The 22,419-nt window shown below is 48.4% G+C and overlaps 3 protein-coding genes across 3 annotated transcripts in view; all 3 read right to left on the reverse strand.

Moving 5' to 3' along the window:
- LOC143956109 (uncharacterized) overlaps positions 1 to 22,382 on the reverse strand; it is a 34,786-nt gene extending 12,404 nt beyond the window's left edge. Inside the window, exon 1 of the mRNA XM_077466244.1 lies at positions 19,424 to 22,382. Coding sequence (XP_077322370.1) covers positions 19,424 to 21,627 — 2,204 coding nt within the window. The 5' untranslated portion in view covers positions 21,628 to 22,382. The remainder of the gene's footprint in view (positions 1 to 19,423) is intronic.
- Positions 1 to 22,419, reverse strand: part of LOC143955957 (uncharacterized) — a 151,943-nt gene that overhangs the window by 67,207 nt on the left and 62,317 nt on the right. The window lies entirely within an intron of this gene.
- The window catches only part of LOC143955934 (uncharacterized), a 55,948-nt gene that overhangs the window by 28,609 nt on the left and 4,920 nt on the right, over positions 1 to 22,419 (reverse strand). The window lies entirely within an intron of this gene.

A 22,419-nucleotide genomic window follows, 5' to 3' on the forward strand; every position in this document is an offset into this window, starting at 1 on the left:
ATCCTCTGAGGTTTTCCTCATCTCCCGTCCATCTACTAAAATAGAAAGACAAAGATTATTACTAGACATGAGCTGATTGGTTCCCCTAAACCAGGACTCCGCCCACATCGGGCAGCTTTGTCCCTGAGGATCTTACAATTCCCCCCTCAAGGTAACTAGTAAATGGGTCCTCTGATCTCCTACCAGATCATTTCTTTATTCATGGACCTTAGTCAGAGAGGGAGGAAACAACGAGAACTGTCTTCTATAGGAGTGACAAAATAAAAAAATGGCGGATCCATTGAAAACTTGGAAAACATATGATTTCAATGGATCAACCATTTTTAGATTATACAAACCTGGTGTTGAAACAGATTTGCCTGAACAATAATGTCCCATTTCACAAAACAAAGAAGATATTTTCCTATCTTTGGTGGGTAAAGAAAAGCGACAGACAGCCTTAGACAAAAGGGTTATACAGACTGTTATCACGTAGAAATCACCCTCGTCCAGCAAAACCCATTGTGTTAGATTTTAGGAGCTGTGTAGATACCTAATCCATCTCTAAATATCCACTGAGTTTGTCCAAAGTTCACTTCAAATGGTGCAGTCAGTATTGTGTTTAAAATACATGTGGTTATAAGTCATTCAAATTATACATATTATATTCCAGGCCACAGATACGATTACAATTTTAGTATCTACTGACCTAATGATAATTCTGTTATAAGGTAAAAATATAAAGGTTGTGACTTAGGACAAATTATAAGTAGAATTGTTTAACCACTTCAGCCCCGGACCATTTGGCTTATTATTACTAGACACAAGCAGATTGGTTCCCCTAAACCAGGACTCCGCCCACATCAGGCAGCTTTGTCTCTGAGGATCTTACAATTCCCCCCTCAAGGTAACTAGTAAATGGGTCCTCTGATCTCCTACCAGATCATTTCTTTATTCATGGACCTTAGTCAGAGAGGGAGGAAACAACGAGAACTGTCTTCTATAGGAGTGACAGTGATGAGGGGATTATAGGACGAGTGTCCCCTCCCCCTCTATCACTCATTGCCATCTTCCCAACACAAGAAGTCCTGCACTTCCTTATTTAGTCCATGATTTAGTCATGAATAACAGCGGGGCTGAGCCCCACCAGAGGTCAGAGAGTGAGGATGGGGGGAGAGCAACCAAGATGAAGACTGGACTGATCCTGAAGACCCCCATCATTGGGTTATTGACTCCTCCCTCATTATCACTTTATGTTTAAGGCTCCAAACTTGGAGGATGTTATCACATTATTATCACCATGTAGTAAGTATCAATGCGTACAACTGTTACCAGCTTACACTGGTCTGGTGACACTGAACTGGGATGGTTAGTGGTTAGGGTCACTGTGACTGGCTGCACTGGTCTGGTGACACTGTGTAAAAAAAAAAAAAAAAAAAAAAAAAACCATACCCGTGCAGATCGCTGTGGAAATATTCTATTTCCTCTCACAGCCAATCAATGAGATCGGAAACAGAATGCCTTTGTTTACATATGTGGCCCCTGTGATTGGCCGCAGTGATCACATAGTATAGGGCCCATTTCATTGGCCACGTACCCTGTTCTATGATCTGCTGTGCATTTTCCTGCCAGATGAATTCCTGAATCTCCATAAACCCACATTAGATATAGACGTTTTTTTTTTAGCAGCACAGAAAAGGGGGGGGGGGCTTATCTGAGGGAAAGAAGATCCTAAATGTGCATAACAGGGAGCGCAGTTCAGGGAAGAGACCAGCTTATTGATAAAAGGAGGAAGTATTCCGGTGCAAGATCAGTAGCTATGTCCATATAGGAAGTCCCATTTAAAAAAATGACACTAATGCCGCGTACACACGAGCGGAATTTCCTTCAGAAAAACCTTGGATGGTTTTCCAGACGGAGTTCCGCTGAAGCTTGGCTTGCCTACACGTGGGCAACACAAAAGTTCTCCGAACGTTCGAGCGTCAAGAACGCAGTGACGTACAACACGTACGACGGGACTAGAAAAGGGAAGTTCGATAGCCAGTAGCCGACAGCTTCCGTCTCGTAGTAAAATCTGAGCATGCGTGAGTTTTTCCGCATCGGAATTGCATACACGCGATCGGAATTTCCGATAGAAAACGTTTTTCCGTCGGGAAAATTGAGAACACGTTCTCAAAATTGCTGCTGGCGGGAATTCGGCCAGCTAAATTTCCGATGGAGCCTACGCGCGGTCGTATTTTCTGACCAAAGGCTCTCATCGGACTTTTGCTGGCCGAAATTCCGATCGTGTGTACGCGGCATAAGGGCAAGCCACCTCAAGGGTAGGAAACAAGAAAGGGGAAGAGGAGGAAGCGCCAGCTCAGTGCGGAGTTTTAGCAATCCATTTAATAGTAGGTTAAAAATGCACCTACACAATGCAAGTGAGTATCCGGCTCAGTAGATGGAGGGTCAGTGGAAGGGAGATGTGTCCCAGTCAGACCATCGATAATAGTAGGTTAGAAATGCACCTACAAGTGATTATCCAGCTCAGTAGATGGAGGGTCAGTAGAAGGGAGATGTGTCCCAGTCAGACCAGACCATCGATAATAGTAGGTTAGAAATGCACCTACAAGTGATTATCCAGCTCAGTAGATGGAGGGTCAGTAGAAGGGAGATGTGTCCCAGTCAGACCATCGATAATAGTAGGTTAGAAATGCACCTACAAGTGATTATCCAGCTCAGTGGAAGGGAGATGTGTCCCCAGTCAGACCATCGATAATAGTAGGTTAGAAATGCACCTACAAGTGATTATACAGCTCAGTAGATGGAGGGTCAGTAGAAGGGAGATGTGTCCCAGTCAGACCATCAATAATAGTAGGTTAGAAATGCACCTACAAGTGATTATCCAGCTCAGTAGATGGAGGGTCAGTGGAAGGGAGATGTGTCCCCAGTCAGACCATCGATAATAGGTTAGAAATGCACCTACAAGTGATTATCCAGCTCAGTAGATGGAGGGTCAGTAGAAGGGAGATGTGTCCCAGTCAGACCATCGATAATAGTAGGTTAGAAATGCACCTACAAGTGATTATCCAGCTCAGTAGATGGAGGGTCAGTAGAAGGGAGATGTGTCCCAGTCAGACCAGACCATCGATAATAGTAGGTTAGAAATGCACCTACAAGTGATTATCCAGCTCAGTAGATGGAGGGTCAGTAGAATGGAGATGTGTCCCAGTCAGACCATCGATAATAGTAGGTTAGAAATGCACCTACAAGTGATTATCCAGCTCAGTGGAAGGGAGATGTGTCCCCAGTCAGACCATCGATAATAGTAGGTTAGAAATGCACCTACAAGTGATTATCCAGCTCAGTAGATGGAGGGTCAGTAGAAGGGAGATGTGTCCCAGTCAGACCATCGATAATAGTAGGTTAGAAATGCACCTACAAGTGATTATCCAGCTCAGTGGAAGGGAGATGTGTCCCCAGTCAGACCATCGATAATAGTAGGTTAGAAATGCACCTACAAGTGATTATCCAGCTCAGTAGATGGAGGGTCAGTAGAATGGAGATGTGTCCCAGTCAGACCATCGATAATAGTAGGTTAGAAATGCACCTACAAGTGATTATCCAGCTCAGTAGATGGAGGGTCAGTAGAAGGGAGATGTGTCCCAGTCAGACCAGACCATCGATAATAGTAGGTTAGAAATGCACCTACAAGTGATTATCCAGCTCAGTAGATGGAGGGTCAGTAGAAGGGAGATGTGTCCCAGTCAGACCATCGATAATAGTAGGTTAAAAATGCACCTACAAGTGATTATCCAGCTCAGTGGAAGGGAGATGTGTCCCCAGTCAGACCATCGATAATAGTAGGTTAGAAATGCACCTACAAGTGATTATCCAGCTCAGTAGATGGAGGGTCAGTAGAAGGGAGATGTGTCCCAGTCAGACCATCGATAATAGTAGGTTAGAAATGCACCTACAAGTGATTATCCAGCTCAGTAGATGGAGGGTCAGTAGAAGGGAGATGTGTCCCAGTCAGACCAGACCATCGATAATAGTAGGTTAGAAATGCACCTACAAGTGATTATCCAGCTCAGTAGATGGAGGGTCAGTAGAATGGAGATGTGTCCCAGTCAGACCATCGATAATAGTAGGTTAGAAATGCACCTACAAGTGATTATCCAGCTCAGTGGAAGGGAGATGTGTCCCCAGTCAGACCATCGATAATAGTAGGTTAGAAATGCACCTACAAGTGATTATCCAGCTCAGTAGATGGAGGGTCAGTAGAAGGGAGATGTGTCCCAGTCAGACCATCGATAATAGTAGGTTAGAAATGCACCTACAAGTGATTATCCAGCTCAGTGGAAGGGAGATGTGTCCCCAGTCAGACCATCGATAATAGTAGGTTAGAAATGCACCTACAAGTGATTATCCAGCTCAGTAGATGGAGGGTCAGTAGAAGGGAGATGTGTCCCAGTCAGACCATCGATAATAGTAGGTTAGAAATGCACCTACAAGTGATTATCCAGCTCAGTAGATGGAGGGTCAGTAGAAGGGAGATGTGTCCCAGTCAGACCATCGATAATAGTAGGTTAGAAATGCACCTACAAGTGATTATCCAGCTCAGTGGAAGGGAGATGTGTCCCCAGTCAGACCATCGATAATAGTAGGTTAGAAATGCACCTACAAGTGATTATCCAGCTCAGTAGATGGAGGGTCAGTAGAAGGGAGATGTGTCCCAGTCAGACCATCGATAATAGTAGGTTAGAAATGCACCTACAAGTGATTATCCAGCTCAGTGGAAGGGAGATGTGTCCCCAGTCAGACCATCGATAATAGTAGGTTAGAAATGCACCTACAAGTGATTATCCAGCTCAGTAGATGGAGGGTCAGTAGAAGGGAGATGTGTCCCAGTCAGACCAGACCATCGATAATAGTAGGTTGAAATGCACCTACAAGTGATTATCCAGCTCAGTAGATGGAGGGTCAGTGGAAGGGAGATGTGTCCCAGTCAGACCATCGATAATAGTAGGTTAGAAATGCACCTACAAGTGATTATCCAGCTCAGTGGAAGGGAGATGTGTCCCCAGTCAGACCATCGATAATAGTAGGTTAGAAATGCACCTACAAGTGATTATCCAGCTCAGTAGATGGAGGGTCAGTAGAAGGGAGATGTGTCCCAGTCAGACCATCGATAATAGTAGGTTAGAAATGCACCTACAAGTGATTATCCAGCTCAGTAGATGGAGGGTCAGTAGAAGGGAGATGTGTCCCAGTCAGACCAGACCATCGATAATAGTAGGTTAGAAATGCACCTACAAGTGATTATCCAGCTCAGTAGATGGAGGGTCAGTAGAATGGAGATGTGTCCCAGTCAGACCATCGATAATAGTAGGTTAGAAATGCACCTACAAGTGATTATCCAGCTCAGTAGATGGAGGGTCAGTAGAAGGGAGATGTGTCCCCAGTCAGACCATCGATAATAGTAGGTTAGAAATGCACCTACAAGTGATTATCCAGCTCAGTGGAAGGGAGATGTGTCCCCAGTCAGACCATCGATAATAGTAGGTTAGAAATGCACCTACAAGTGATTATCCAGCTCAGTAGATGGAGGGTCAGTAGAAGGGAGATGTGTCCCAGTCAGACCATCGATAATAGTAGGTTAGAAATGCACCTACAAGTGATTATCCAGCTCAGTGGAAGGGAGATGTGTCCCCAGTCAGACCATCGATAATAGTAGGTTAGAAATGCACCTACAAGTGATTATCCAGCTCAGTAGATGGAGGGTCAGTAGAAGGGAGATGTGTCCCAGTCAGACCAGACCATCGATAATAGTAGGTTGAAATGCACCTACAAGTGATTATCCAGCTCAGTAGATGGAGGGTCAGTGGAAGGGAGATGTGTCCCAGTCAGACCATCGATGTGGCATCGTCCGCAGGCGGAAGTGACATCCTACCAGGAAGTGAAACCAGCGTGGAACGCAGGCGGAAGTGACGCCACTTCCGCCTGCGTTCCCACGCTGGTTTCACTTCCTGGTGGCCACAGGACGTCTATGGAGCCGAACAATCCGTTGATGCATCCGATGGACTGACTGGGGACACATCTCCTTTTCCACTGGCCCTCCGTCTACTGAGCCGTATACTCACTAGCATTGTGTAGGTGCATTTTTAACCTACTATTAAATGGATTGCTAAAACTCCGCACTGAGCTGGCGCTTCCTCCTCTTCCCCTTATTACAGGCTGATATCACCCAGTCCCCGCCCTACTCTGGGCCAATCAGTGAGCAGTATGGGTGGAGGAATGGATTTAGTGTTAATGACCCACCTGTGCTGATCTCTGTAGGAGTGTCCTCCTCTATAAATGTCCCCGTTATTCCATCCTCCTCCACAGACTGCTGATCATCCCTCACATACCTCTCTTCTTCTGATTTCACCTCAACTTTTATATCCATCAGATCTTCACCCTAAACCAAGAGAATGAGAGAGAAAATATCATCTGTAAGATATAAGCTCTACTGAGCTCTGTCAGACCACATAGAATATATCATCATGTAGGGTCCCCACATCGATCCCACCAGTGAATACATTTCATGTTCTATATATTCCGTCCTACCAACCTGATAATGTTGGGAATAACTGTGACCTTCCTGTGTGGAATCCCGGGAATACAGAGGACGGGGACATCTCTCTGGTGGGTTCCTGGTATTTGGTGGCTCCATCATATCCTTGTGTCCTTCTGAAAACTCCTCCATCACTCCATACTCCTCATCCTCCTCTTTATACTCTTCTTTAATATCAATATTATAATCACTACGAAATCTCTCTGGTGGGTTCCCATTACTGGATCCATCTGTAGGAAACACACACACTGACTGAATACATTGTTTCTATGTGTTTATCAGATGATGGGGGATCTAGGTGGAGCCTCCGTACTGCTCTCTCCTTTACAATAAAGTCTCCTCTTACCCGGTGATGTGAGGGGCGGCTGATTGTCCATCATGACGTCCTTGTAGAGATCCTTGTGTCCTTCTAAATACTCCCACTCCTCCATGGAGAAATAGACAGTGACATCCTGACACCTTATAGGAACCTGACACACACAATGATACAGTCACCATCCAGACACATCCCCGGAGAGAGACATCAGGAATCGTTATGAACCCCTCAATATATCTACATAAAGCTTATAAAATACAAAATGTAGAGTTTGTATTATAAATCCTCCTCTAAATAAAACCAACATCCTGTATTATAATATCTGTTAATTATAGAGCAATAAGACGAAACGCGTGGGAAAGGTGACATCTCCAAAATGAGGAGAACGTTTTGGCCCCCGTGAGTGGGGGAATGTTCTGCCCACTGAAGTTTGAAAACTTGAAGAAGGATGAAAGTTTTTTTTCCTCAAATGAACAAACTTGTAACTGTGGATGTGGTTTTTCATTCTGAAAATTCGTACACATCGTCCATGAAAACCCATTTAATACGTCCCGGGACTCCATTGCCATAGCGGGTCTGGACGAATTTTGGTTTTCATCAAAATTCGCCATCTTCAGAGAGGAAAACCCTCAAGAGGAGAGAGGTAGGTCCTCTCCGGAGGGATGGACTGATGGAGACACATCTCTAAAATGAAGAGAATGTTCCTACACCCTGTAAGTAGGAGGAATGTTCTGCCCTTTAAGGGGTTAATCTAGGTTACCACACTATGGTGCCCCATTGATGGTGTCAGTGGAGGGAATGGTGCTCTATCATTGGTGCAGTGACTGAGGAGGTGAGAAGGTGATTGGTGGGAAAAGTGACAAATCCCCAAAATGAAGAGAATGTTCCGGCCCTGTAAGTGGGGGGAATGTTCTGCCCCTGAAGGGGGTAATCTAGGGTTCCACACTATATATGTGTGTATCATCATCTGCTGGAGATAAAAGACGTCACAGTGACTATGGAGGAAGAGGACGGAACATGACGGGGGGGGTTACTGGGTGTAAATAGAAGATAAGATCTTATTACCTCCTCTGCTGAAACTTCCAGCGATGTCTCCTCTCTACTTCCTTCCAACTCGCCTCTCAGCTGGAACTTCCTATTTATACCTGATATCACTTCCTGTCTGTAACTGACATCACTTCCTGTCTTCCATAGAGACTTCCTATCTGGGTAGAAGTGAGATCACCATCTTGTGGAGCTCAGAGGAACTGCAGCCTCGAGAAACATCTCGTAGTGTGAACACGGCCTTATAGATGGAGTCATCTCCACTCCCACCAAGTGACTATGGAGGAAGAGGACGGACATGACGGGGGGGGGGGGGGTGGTTACTGGGTGAAAATAGAAAATAAGATCTTATTACCCCCTCTGGTGCCACTTCCAGCGATGTCTCCTCTCTACTTCCTCCTGACTCGCCTCTCATCTGGAACTTCCTATTTATACCTGACATCACTTCCTGTCTTCCATAGAGACTTCCTATCTGGGTAGAAGTGAGATCACCATCTTGTGGAGCTCAGAGGAACTGCAGCCTCGAGAAACGTCTCATAGTGTGAACACAGCCTTGTGCTGTGTGTGTATGTACTGTATATCCTTATAGATGGGGTCATCTCCACTCCCACCAAGTGACTATGGAGGAAGAGGACGGACATGACGGGAGGGGTTACTGGGTGTAAATAGAAAATAAGATCTTATTACCTCCTCTACTGCCACTTCCAGCAATGTCTCCTCTCTACTCACCTCTCATCAGGAATGTCTTATTTATACCTGACATCACTTCCTGTCTTCCATAGAGACTTCCTGTCTGGGTAGAAGTGAGATCACCACCTTGTGGAGCTCAGAGGAACTGCAGCCCCCGAGAAATGTCTCGTTGTTTGAACACAGATAAGACTCAGCCAATCCTCTCACCTTGGCCTGGCCTTCAGCAGCAGAAAGCCGTCCAAGATGGAGCACTTGGAGTGAAGAAAAAAAAATAGTCAGCATTCATAATCTCGGCTCCCTCCCTCACAATGTCAGCGGGTCACCAGAAAAGGAAATCCTTTCCATCATCCTGACCCTATAGACTACCCTTTGCCTTGTGTAACACCTAACATTTGATTACAGGAGAAGACTTGATGGACCGTTTGGTCTTTTTCTTCTATTTTTCCATTGTTGGTATGACTATGGAAATCCAGAGCTAAGTGTCAGGGCTGGCTTAGCCCTTCCTCCTCTGGGCTGGCCGCTCAGCTGTCGGCTAATTGCCAGCTCTCTTCTCTTTCCACAGTTACCGACTGTTCCCGATAATGCTCGTCTGACCTGCCTATTTAAAGCCTTCCAGCTCACTTTTTCCTTTGCCTTTGCGTACTGGCAGAAACCATGAAACTGTCTGAGACAGAAGTACAATCAAATCACACTTGTTTATTAATAAAAATAAAAAGGTAAATAGAAAAAAGCATAGTCAAGCATAGCCAGAGTCCAGTAGCCAGATTGGGTAGTCAGCCAGTCCAAAGTTCATAAACCAGATTGGGTAATCAGCCAGGCCAGAAGTCAGGGATCCAAGGAGAGCAACTGCAAGTAGGATAAGAAGCCAGGAGGGATGTCAGCAAGCCAGTCTTGAAACAAACAGCAGGAGATGGTTCCTTGTGATGTGACCAATGCGAAGGCAAAGGAAAAAGTGAGCTGGAAGGCTTTAAATAGGCAGGTTAGCCGAGCATCATCGGGAACAGCTGGTAACTGTGGAAAGAGAAGAGAGCCGGCAATTAGCCGACAGCTGAGCGGCCAGCCCAGAGGAGGAAGGGCTAAGCCAACCCTGACACTAAGAGAGGAAAATAAATATGTGTAGGGGCAGTACGGCTCGGTGAGAAGTAGTGATGGACGAACTTCCGACGGGACGTTTCGCGAACGCGAAATGCGAACGGACCCAAACGTTCGCGAAACCGAACGTTCGCCGCGGGCCCCATTGACTTCAATGGGAGGCGAACTTTGCAAACCTTCATGTCGAATTTGCGGCCACGTGGTAATTATTAGGGGGTAAAACGTAGTCCCACCATCTGGACAATGACATAATACATGTATGAGGTGAATTTGGGATCGATAACTACAAGCATTTTTATTTTATTTGGGAAATTGTTCTAACAATTCAGGACTATGGAGCTAATGAAGGCAATGGAGGAGAGGGAAGGTCAGGGACCAGGGTAGGCAAAGAAGAGGGTGCAGGAGATGATCACCAGCAGCGTGACATACCGGAATGACACATGCACCGTGATAGAGGCATCTGACAGCAGCACCGTAATACAGAGCACTGACAGCAGCACCGTGACATACAGCGCTGACAGCAGCACCGTGACATACAGCGCTGACAGCAGCACCGTGACATACAGCGCTGACAGCAGCACCGTGACATACAGCGCTGACAGCAGCACCGTGACATACAGCGCTGACAGCAGCACCGTGACATACAGCGCTGACAGCAGCACCGTGACATACAGCGCTGACAGCAGCACCGTGACATACAGCGCTGACAGCAGCACCGTAAGCAGCCCCAGGAGGAAGTCAGCACAGCACAGGGATGGTGTGATCCCCTCATAATAAGAACCCCCAGGAGGAAGTCAGCACAGCACAGGGATAGTGTGATCCCTTCATAATAAGAACCCCCAGGAGGAAGTCAGCACAGCACAGGGATATCATAAGCAGCCCCAGTAGAAATATGACACCGCTCAACCTCTTCAAAGAGGAGGGTAGGGGCATATAGTACGGTGTGCTTTTTTGGGTCAAGGAAGTGAGCCAAATGAATTAAGAAGGTCTGTGTGCTTGATTAAAAAAATAGTTTATAGACATATACATGGTCTACTGGTCACATGTGTTGAATTCCTCCGAGATCCATGCCTCATTCATTTTTAGAAATGTGAGGTAGTTAACACTGTGGTGAGCTAGGCGAGTACGCTTATCGGTCACAATCCCCCCTGCTGCGCTGAACGTCCTTTCGGACAGGACACTGGATGAGGGGCAAGCCAACAGTTCGATTGCAAATTGGGCAAGCTCTGGCCAGAGGTCAAGCCTGCCCACCCAGTAGTCTAGGGGTTCATCACTCCTCAGAGCGTCCACATCGGCCGTTAACCCAATGTAGTCGGACACCTGACGGTCTAGGCGTTCCCTGATGCTGGATCCGGATGACACCTGTCGATGGGTCGGCTGAAAGAATGACCTCATATCCGAAGTCACCAACACATCTTCAAACCGGCCTCTTCTTGCAGGCGCTGTTGGATTGGTACCCGCAAATCCTTCTCTGGGAGTGGGAATTGCTCCTCTGCCAACACACGCAAAAGCAGAATGCAGCATTTCTCGAAGCAAGGCCTGGAAGTGCTGCATTCTGACAGCCCTCTGCGACGGTGGTAACATTTCCGCCATTTTGTGTTTGTACCGGGGGGTCTAAGTACGTTGCCACCCAGTACTGGTCCTTGACCCTCATGCTTTTTATACGGGGGTCCCTATTAAAACACTGGAGCATGAAGGCCCCCATTTGCACTAAAGTGGAAGCGGTGTGGTGGCCTGGCTCCTGCTCATCATCCAGGATAATGTCGTCCTCTTCATTCTCCTCTCCCCATCCTCGCACAACAGGGATCCCAGAAAGGTTTAAAGCATGCTCTTCTTGCTCCTGCTCATCCGCCCCGGCACCATCCTCCTCTGACTCCTCATCAGACTCCTGTTGTTGACTTGTCTCAGATAGAGTAGCCCCCCCTGGGAATTCATCCAGCATTGCGACTTCCTCATCTTCCCGCTCCTGCTCCTCCACAGCCTGATCAATGACACGACGCAATGCACGCTCCAGAAAGAAGGCATAAGGTACCATGTCACTGATGGCGCCATGGCTGCGACTGACCAGTTTGGTGATCTCCTCAAATGGCCGCAGAAGTCTGCATGTGTCGCGCATGAGCAGCCACTGGCGCGGTGAAAAAAAACCCAGCTCCCCAGAACCGTTTCTTTCGCAGAGTTCATACAGGTAGACGTTAACTGCACGTTTCTGCTGGAGCAGCCTATCAAGCATATAGAAGGTTGAGTTCCATCGCGTCGGGCAATCGCAAATAAGACGTCTGACCGGCAGATGGTGTCGCCGCTGAATGTCAGCAAGGCGAGCCATGGCCGTGTAAGATCTTCTGAAATGGGCCGAGATTTTCCTTGCCTGCCGCAAGATGTCCTGGACCCCAGGGTATTTGACAAGGAATCGCTGCACGACCAAGTTTAAGACGTGTGCCATGCACGGCACGTGCGTGATTTTGCCCTGTTTCAATGCGCTAAGCAGATTGGCACCGTTGTCACACACCACTTTACCAACTGTCAAATTGAGCGGTGTTAGCCACTCATCTGCCTGTGAACGCAAAGCTGAAAGGAGTGCCGGGCCAGTGTGGCTCTTTGCTTCCAGGCACAACAGACGCAGCACGGCATGGCAACGTCTCACCTGGCATGTGGAATAGGTTCTGGGGAGCTTGGGCGGTGCAGTGGAAGAGACGCTAGCAGCGGAAAAGGAGGAGGCAGCTGAGGAGGAGAGGGAGGAGGATGGAGTAGGAGGAGGAGAAGAAGAGTCAGGCCTGCATGCAATCCGTGGCGGTAAAACCAAATCTACACGGGTGCCACGGGTTACATGCTTGACGGCCGTCAGAAGGTTCACCCAGTGGGCAGTAAAACTGATATACCTTCCCTGCCCGTGTTTGCTAGACCACGTGTCTGTGGTCAGATGTATCTTGGCACCGACACTGTGTGCCAGAGATACATTCACTTGCCGCTGAACATGGCCATATAGCTCTGGGATGCCCTTCTCTGAGAAATACTTCCTTCCTGGGACCTTCCATTGTGGTGTTCCAATGGCCACAAATTTGCGAAAGGCCTCCGAGTCCACCAGTTTATATGGCAGTAGTTGGCGGGCTATGAGTTCTGACAAGCCAGCCGCCAACCGTTGGGCAAGAGGGTTATCCGGCGTCATCATTTTTTTACGCTCAAACATTAGGCCCACGGAAGCCTGCCTTTTTGCAGAAAAATGTGAGCTTGGCGTGATGGAAGGTGGAGTGGAGGACAATTGTGAGGAGAGAGGAGAAGGAGAAGTAGAAGACGAGGCTGGACGGTGAGAGCCTGCAGTGTGGCTTTGTGTGTTCCGTTGCTCCCACTGGGCTCGGTGATGGCTGCTCATGTGCCTTCTTAAGGCGGTCGTCCCTAGGTGAGTATTGGGCTTACCGCGACTAACGCGTTGACTGCAAAGATTGCAGATGGCAACGCTATTGTCAGCAGCGGACACGTTAAAAAAAGCCCACACTGCGGAGCCATGTGCCGGTGTCCTGGGAGCGCCAGATGTGACCGTACATGGTCGATGACTCGCTCCTGATACATTTGCAGTCTGCTTTGTCCCTGCTGTGCAATGTAAGTCATTGCTGCTTCTCCTCCCTATCTGCTGGTCCATATCTCCCTCTGAACTCCCCTCCTCTTCCTCTCTTGTGGGCACCCACGTGACATCACTAGACACGTCATCATCAACGTCACCTTCCCCACCGCTATAAGTAGAGATCTCGGAGTAGGCAGCAACACCGGGGACCAACCTCCTCCTTGGGCTGATCTGGGTACTGGCGTCAGACTGCTGAGTAGCGCTTGTTGCTACCTCCTCTTCCTGATCCAATACCAAGAGTGGCTGCGCATCAGAAATGTCCTCTTGATATGGATCGGAAAATAATTCCAGTGACTCAAGCGGAAGGTATGTGGTGGTGGTGGTGGTGGTCGTGTTGTTGGTGGTAGTGTCTTTGGGGGTGCACATAGCAGAGAGTGAAGAAGAGGGTGCAGATCGAGAGGATGAGGAGGGTGCAGAAGAGTAAGGCTGAGTGAGCCACTCAACCAAGTCTGGTGCATCCTTTAAAGTAATTGAACGCACCTTCTGCAACTTCCCACTTTGGCTCAAGCCTGTTGCTCCTGCCCTACCCCTACCACCCCTGCGGAAGGGCCTGCCTCTTCCTCTGCCTGTCATTTTTTAAATGACCCTGTGACAAAACTCTTAGTCCCTATACCGATGAAGGACTGCTGCAGTATAGGGCAGCGGTCAGCAGTGGTGCACGTCAACCCTATCTATTGTGGACCGATAGCGGTCCTTACAGAACAGCAGACTGTACCGCACTCAAGCCTATGTACCGTAGCACCCTATACCAAGTTACCAGTCCTTATAAGAACTTTTGTGGACCAAGCAGGTTGTGTATTAGTGTTTAGCAGACTGTACGTCAGTCCCTATACCGCTGAAGGACTGCTGCAGTATAGGGCAGCGGTCAGCAGTGGTGCACGTCAACCCTATCTATTGTGGACCGATAGCGGTCCTTACAGAACAGCAGACTGTACCGCACTCAAGCCTATGTACCGTAGCACCCTATACCAAGTTACCAGTCCTTATAAGAACTTTTGTGGACCAAGCAGGTTGTGTATTAGTGTTTAGCAGACTGTACGTCAGTCCCTATACCGCTGAAGGACTGCTGCAGTATAGGGCAGCGGTCAGCAGTGGTGCACGTCAACCCTATCTATTGTGGACCGATAGCGGTCCTTACAGAACAGCAGACTGTACCGCACTCAAGCCTATGTACCGTAGCACCCTATACCAAGTTACCAGTCCTTATAAGAACTTTTGTGGAACAAGCAGGTTGTGTGTTAGTGATTAGCAGACTGTACGTCAGTCCCTATACCGCTGAAGGACTGCTGCAGTATAGGGCAGCGGTCAGCAGTGGTGCACGTCAACCCTATCTATTGTGGACCGATAGCGGTCCTTACAGAACAGCAGACTGTACCGCACTCAAGCCTATGTACCGTAGCACCCTATACCAAGTTACCAGTCCTTATAAGAACTTTTGTGGAACAAGTGAGTTGTGAATGTTTAGCAGACTGCAGCAGAAGGGCAGCAGTCAAGTATAATATCCTTTCTATATTTGGAAGAAAGAATATTATACATGTACAAGCCTATTACTGTACCACTGATACCAGTCCTGAAAAGAACCTTTGTGGAACTAATAATAACAGCAAGTCTTTAAAATTACCCTCACTGCCTGACAACACTGCTTCCTTCCTGTCCCTATACAAATTGGCAAAAAAAGAGAACGATTAGTGGTTACTGGAACAGCTCTTTTGTGGACCTTGATAGTAACAGCTAATGATGATGATGATGATGATGATGATGAAAGACTAATCTGGCTGTCCCTGTAGCATACACCGTCCTTTCCCTTTCTCTAAACTAACAAAAGACACTCAGGCTGCTGCAAGAATCAGCAGCACAGCAAACCTATCAACACCTAACACCTATACCAGTCCTGAAAAGAACTTTTGTGTACCAAATAGCTAGTGGTTTATCTCTCCCTACTCCACACAGGAACCTGTCCCTATCGTAACAGAAGAAAGAATGTAAAATGGCCACCGGATCGGGTGTATTTATAGGTTAGGGGGAATGTACAAGTGTCCATGTGCTGTCATGTCTCAATTGGCTGTCCTGTATCACATGATAAACGTGTCACCAAAGGTTAAAGTTCTTGTATACATTAAACACGTAAGTCCGCCGCGGCGAACGACGGAAAAAGGCGTTCGAACGTGCGGACCGCGAATGTCGGAAATTCGCCGCGAAACGACCGCCGGGCGAACCGTTCGGCCATCACTAGTGAGAAGTGGAGCCATGCAAAGGTAGGTTAATTGGTGAGCCAGGAGGTTAAAGAAAGGACACGTACCTGATTGGTCGGATGTGGGATGGTTGGGAGGCGCTCCATAAGGGGTTCAAGTGATGAAACTTCAGTTGGAGATTTGCAGACAACGAGGGAGCTTTCCTTCCACACCTTCTACACTACTATTGGTTGATCTGGAATCCAGTCGTACCTATTGGTGTTCGAGGTTGGGTTTAATTTGGTGGAATTGTAAAACGGTTGGCGACTCATTTGCAGTGCGGTGTCCTCTCTTCTGTGTGGTCAACTTGTAGTGACCAGGTAGGTATATGTAGGTGGGGCTTATGTGTGGCTATGGCGCAGAGGGATCAGGCAACACAAGTTTCCCCTCACACCAGACCGGTATGCTGGCTGCATTCAGAGAAGTTCCTTCTTCCCTTCACGGGGTACAAACTGGAGGTTTTTCGGGATGTCCCTAGACCATCCCCTCTTTAAAGAAACCTGTGCCTAGGCTCAGCTGCACAAGGGGTTGTCTGAACCTACCTGCTTCCCCCACATAGAATGACTTACCACATTGACCACAGTGGGTGAAATATATGACTCCTTTCTATCAAAAAAACTGCCCAAATCTCAAGGGAACTTTGCACGCCATCTTGGGGGAACCCGTGTCTGATTGGATGCAGAGACCATGGCAAAGGACACACTGGTGCCAAGCCTGACTCCACCTAGACAAGAGAACAAAAGGAAGTACTTCTCCTAAACATGATTCCAAGCAAGGAAATTAAGGACATCTAGTGGTAGAAAGTGAGAACTGCACCAGAAATCTCGCTAGAGCAGTGATCCTCAACCAGGGTTCCTCCAGAGGTTGATAGGGGTTCCTTCAGCATTGGGCAATTTCTACCTCTCACATAACTTCCCACTGACACCATTGATCTTGTTAACTATCTGTAAGGAGGTAATTCTTCCCAATGACCACAAGTGTAAGGAGAATTCTTCCCGCCGACCATCACACTGATGTATCATGAGCTGTAGATTTCTAATTTTTAGCAGGGGGTTCCCCCGACACCGGAGAACTATTTAAAGGGTTCCTCTGTGTTGCAATGGTTGAGAAAGGCTGCACTAGGAGGGAAACAACGTGAGACTAACACCCTGTTACATATGGATCGGTATGCCTCTGCAGTCAGTTGATATCCTAACACCCTGTTACATATGGATCGGTATGCCTCTGCAGTCAATTGATATCCTCCCGGGGGGGGGGGGGGGTTCTTGTCCTCATCAACAACCCTTTGATGTTGAAGACATGTGGCTTGGTAAGGTTCAGAAGAAGCGTATGGGGAGCAAAGCCCCCCCCCCCACACCTTTCACGACTTCTTCAGATAATGGTCTGGTAACAATAATTGTTTGGGGGACCTCATGGCTTTTTTCCCCCCCCCTTGAGATTTACATTACATGATTTTTCCCCCTCCCAATCCATACCATGCCCTAAGGGTCTGGTAAAGAACTTGGGGGGGGACTTCATGCAGTTTTTTTTTGGGGGGGGGGGCAGTGAAGGTTGAGGAATCTGTAAATTGTAGCCCTCTTTTAAGCTATGGGGGTGTTGTGGAAATTTTATTAAGATGTATTTAATAACGTATTGTCATAAGTGTCTCCCAGTGTTAGCGCCCCCCGCAGCCCCGCTCTTAAGAGCTGACTGGGGGCAGACTGACGCTGGCTGAGATCCGTTTGGTAGTGAAAAGCTCCTTGGGGGGATGTAGAGAAGTGTCCGCGGAGTGGGGAGAAGTCCGCCAGCTAAGGGCCCCTGTGCATTGCACAGAACGATCGTCTGGTGAGGGGGGTGGGATGTGATCAGAGACAGGGGGCTGCAGATTGTGCATGCTGCCCCTTTGCCCAGACACGCCCATAAGACTCCCCTAGTCATTGTTGTATTTCCTGTGTTGTTACATCCTTATTTGGTCATTTCCTGTGAGGTCACAAACTGTGTAAGAGGCGATTGGCTGTTGGAGGCAAACCCTCCAGTTTGGGACTTTCTGTTTATGTGTAAATAAAAGCAGATGCCCGGCTCAGAAAGGCAGCGATGCTGATGGGGGCGATTGAATGTAAGCTAGAGTGGTGTCTCTTTACTCGGGGATATATGGGAAATGGAATGATAGGAAAGGTACATTATATCATTAGACGCAACTAGGGGATATGTGCATAGCGTACAGCCAAATTTCCCGGACAGGGGGGGCCTATGAGAAATGGCCCTCCCCAAACAGGATATCATGTCAAAGGAAAACAGGTGCATAGGTGCTACAACCTTCCCACATAACGGCTCCTCCCGGTGCTCAGACCTCGAGTCTGCCGACACCTCCAACGTACCGGAGTAAGGAAAGGGGTGGTCGGCGCTCAGGATGACATCCAAAAACTAGTATTCCTTTATTGAAAAGACATGCACAATGCTGTAAAAACAGCCTACGTGTTTCGAACGTCATGACGAACGTACGAAACGCGTAGGCTGTTCTCACAGCGTTGTTGTACATGTCTTTTCATTAAAGGAATACCCTTTTTTTGGGTGTCATCTTGAGTGCCGACCACCCCTTTCCTTACTCTGGTACGTTGGAGGTGTCAGCAGCCTTGAGGTCTGAGCAGCGGGAGGCGCTGTTAGGTTCTACAACCTTCCCACTTAACAGCTCCTCCCAGTGCTCAGACCTCGAGGCTGCCGACACCTCCAACGTAGCAGAGTAAAGAACGCGTTTCGTACGTTAGTCCGTAGTCATGACGTCCAAAACACGTAGGCTGTTTTTACAGCATTGTGCATGTCTTTTCAATAAAAAAAATAGCATTTTTTGGGCGTCATCTTGAGTGCCGACCACCCCTTTCCTTACTCTGGTACGTTGGAGGTGTCGGCAGCCTCGAGGTCTGAGCACTGGGAGGAGCTGTTAGGTTCTACAACCTTCCCACTTAACAGCTCCTCCCGGTGCTCAGACCTCAAGGCTGCCGACACCTCCAACGTACCAGAGTAAGGAAAGGGGTGGTCGGCACTCAAGATGGCGCCCAAAAAATGCTATTTTTTTTTTTTTTTTTAAAAGACATGCACAATGCTGTAAAAACAGCCTACGTGTTTCGGACGTCATGACTACGGACTAACGTACGAAACGCGTAGGCTGTTCTCACAGCGTTGTTGTACATGTCTTTTCATTAAAGGAATACCCATTTTTTGGGCGTCATCTTGAGTGCCGACCACCCCTTTCCTTACTCTGGTACGTTGGAGGTGTCGGCAGCCTCGAGGTCTGGGCACCGGGAGGAGCCGTTATGTCGGAAGGTTGTAGAACCTTCACCAAGTGGAAGAGTGGTATTTGATAAGTATATAAGTATAGAGATGGACACCAGTACGGAAATAATACAAGCTTTATATAAACAGAGATTAATAACAGTACATACATCCAATGTACAAACAGGTCCTCTCAGCAAAGGGGGTCCAGGGGGGATTGTGCACATAAACCCGAGTATATATATATATATATATATATATAATTTTTATTTATTTATTTATTAACAGAGATTGCTCCAGATGAATGTTGCAGTAAAGTCCAGATGCGGGGGCCTCTGAGGATGAAGCAGCCTCTGTCTATGGGGAGATCCTCCAACTGTTGTCCAACCAGCCTGGAACGCAGCTTCTCACATGCAGACTGCGGTGTGGCTCTGGAACCACTTAGCCCCTAGAAGTATCTAATCTGTCCTACAACAGGACCTCTAAACTAGCAGAAGTGGCCTGTCGGATGCCTAATCTGGCTCTAGCCTATCCTGGTTGTGTGGGTTCTCTGATGTTTGACGAGACTGGACTGTTGCGAAAAGCACCTCCCGCACTCGGGACAGGAATACGGCTTCTCCCCCGTGTGGCATCTCTGATGTTTAGCAAGGTCTGACTTGCGTACAAAACATTTCCCGCACGCACTGCAAGAATACGGCTTCTCCAATGTGTGGCATCGCTGATGAACCGAAAGGTAGGACTTCTCTACAAAACATTTCCCGCACTCGAGGCAGGCATACGGCTTCTCCCCCGTGTGCGATCTCTGATGCCTGACAAGCGTTGATTTCAGCGGGTAACATTTGCCGCACTCGGGACAGGAGAACGGCTTCTCCCCCGTGTGAGTTCTTTTATGCGTGACGAGTTCCGATTTCCGCGGATAACATTTCCCGCACTCGGGGCAGGAATGTGGCTTGTTGCCCGAGTGGCATCTCAGATGTACAGAGAGATGGGAGTGCTGCGTAAAACATTTCCCGCACTCCGGGCAGGAATACGGCTTCTCCCCCGTGTGAGATCTCTGATGTCTGATGAGTGTTGATTTGAGGGGGAAACGTTGCCCACACTCAGAACAGAAATAAGGTTTCTCCCCCGTGTGAGTCCTCTGATGCGAAAGGAGATCTGGTTTTCTCAGAAAACGTTTCCCACACTCAGGACAGGAATACGGCTGCTCCCCTGAGTGAGACCTCTGATGTGCCAAAAGATAGGAGTTCCGTGAAAAACATTTCCCGCACTCATGACAGGAATACGGCTTCTCCCCCGTGTGAGACGTTTGATGTCTGGCAAGGGCTGATTTCAATGGGAAATATTTCCCGCACTCAGGACAGGAATACGGCATCTGGCCCGTATGATTTAACTGATGTCTGACAAGTTGGGATTGCCAAAGAAAACATTTTCCGCACTCAGGACAGGAATACGGCTTCTCCCCGGTGTGAGATCTCCGATGTCTGACAAGTGCTGATTTCAATGGGTAACATTTCCCGCACTCATTACAGGAATACGGCTTCTCACCTGTGTGGGATCTTAGATGTCTGACGAGTTGTGATTTCTGTGGATAACATTTCCCGCACTCTGGACAGGAAAAAGTATTTTCCCCCGTGTGAGATATTTGGTGTCTGCCTAAACCTGAATTTTTGACAAAACATTTCCCACGCTCATTACAGGAAAACATCCTTTGAAGGACGGCACCGTCCCGCACAGTCTGAGGTTCCTCGGGATAAGAGGAATACGATGGTCCGGCACCGTCCCGCACAGTCTGAGGTTCCTCAGGATAAGAGGAATACGATGGTCCGGCACCGTCCCGCACAGTCTGAGGTTCCTCAGGATAAGAGGAATACGATGGTCCGGCACCGTCCCGCACAGTCTGAGGTTCCTCGGGATAAGAGGAATACGATGGTCCGGCACCGTCCCGCACAGTCTGAGGTTCCTCAGGATAAGAGGAATACGATGGTCCGGCACCGTCCCGCACAGTCTGAGGTTCCTCAGGATAAGAGGAATACGATGGTCCGGCACCGTCCCGCACAGTCTGAGGTTCCTCGGGATAAGAGGAATACGATGGTCCGGCACCGTCCCGCACAGTCTGAGGTCCCTCAGGATAAGAGGAATACGATGGTCCGGCACCGTCCCGCACAGTCTGAGGTTCCTCAGGATAAGAGGAATACGATGGTCCGGCACCGTCCCGCACAGTCTGAGGTTCCTCGGGATAAGAGGAATACGATGGTCCGGCACCGTCCCGCACAGTCTGAGGTTCCTCAGGATAAGAGGAATACGATGGTCCGGCACCGTCCCGCACAGTCTGAGGTTCCTCAGGATAAGAGGAATACGATGGCCTGGCACAGTCCCGCACAGTCTGAGGTTCCTCAGGATAAGAGGAATACGATGGTCCGGCACCGTCCCGCACAGTCTGAGGTTCCTCGGGATAAGAGGAATACGATGGTCCGGCACCGTCCCGCACAGTCTGAGGTTCCTCAGGATAAGAGGAATACGATGGTCCGGCACCGTCCCGCACAGTCTGAGGTTCCTCGGGATAAGAGGAATACGATGGTCCGGCACCGTCCCGCACAGTCTGAGGTTCCTCGGGATAAGAGGAATACGATGGTCCATCTACACTGTGTGGTGCCGGATGGACATTTGAGGTAGTCGGGTTTTCTCCTGGACTATACTGTGTGATGTCCTCATCTTCTACTTTACAGTCTGGAGACAAAGTGAGACAATCCTCTGAGGTTTTCCTCATCTCCCGTCCATCTACTAAAATAGAAATACAAAGATTATTACTAGACATCAGCTGATTGGTTCATTTAAATAAAGTGGTTTTCCTCTTAAGGTGGCTTGATGGATAATCTACAGCAGGGGTTGACCGGGGCTTCCCCAGTGACGTACGGGTGACCTCGCCCCCTCTGATGTAAAGCAGGTTTCCGTTACATCAGAGGGGGGCGGGGTCACCCGCACGTCATTGGGGAAGCCGGGCTTTCCCCTAGCGTCAGAGGGGGGCGGGGTCAGGTGACGGATGGCCCCGCCCTCCTCAGATAAGAAGTGTCAGGCGGCCGGGATTCCCGCAGTGTCTCCAGTGGAGACAGAGGATGGATGCGCTGCGCAGGAGGGAGAGATCACCTGTCACTGGACCCCGGAGAGATGATCATCCGTCACTGGATAGCAAGAGTGGATTACCACCGCTGGAATCTTTTTTTATTTTTAATAAAGGACTTTTGCAACGGTATGTGTGTCTCATTTAACCATTTTGTACACTTTCTTTGTGAAATGGTAGGGGTACTTTAGTACCCCCTTACCATTTCAAACAGGGGGGGGCGGGATCTGGGGGTCCCCTTGTTAAAGGGGGCATCCAGATTCCAATAAGCCCCCACAACTACCGGCCAGGGTTGTGGGGATGAGGCCCTTGTCCTCATCAACATGACCCCAAAAGTATCCTCCCAATGTTGAGGGCATGTGGCCTGGTATGGTACAGGGGGGGGCGCTCTCTCGTCCCCCCCCCTCTTTTCCCATGCCTGTCAGGGTGCGTGGATGGATAAAGGGTCTGGTATGGATTTTTAAAGGGGAACTCCACGCAATTTATTTA

Source organism: Lithobates pipiens, unplaced genomic scaffold, assembly GCF_037356315.1.
Source record: "Lithobates pipiens isolate NorthernLeopardFrog02 unplaced genomic scaffold, aLitPip1_a1.2 Scaffold_35, whole genome shotgun sequence".
Lineage (NCBI taxonomy): Eukaryota > Metazoa > Chordata > Amphibia > Anura > Ranidae > Lithobates > Lithobates pipiens.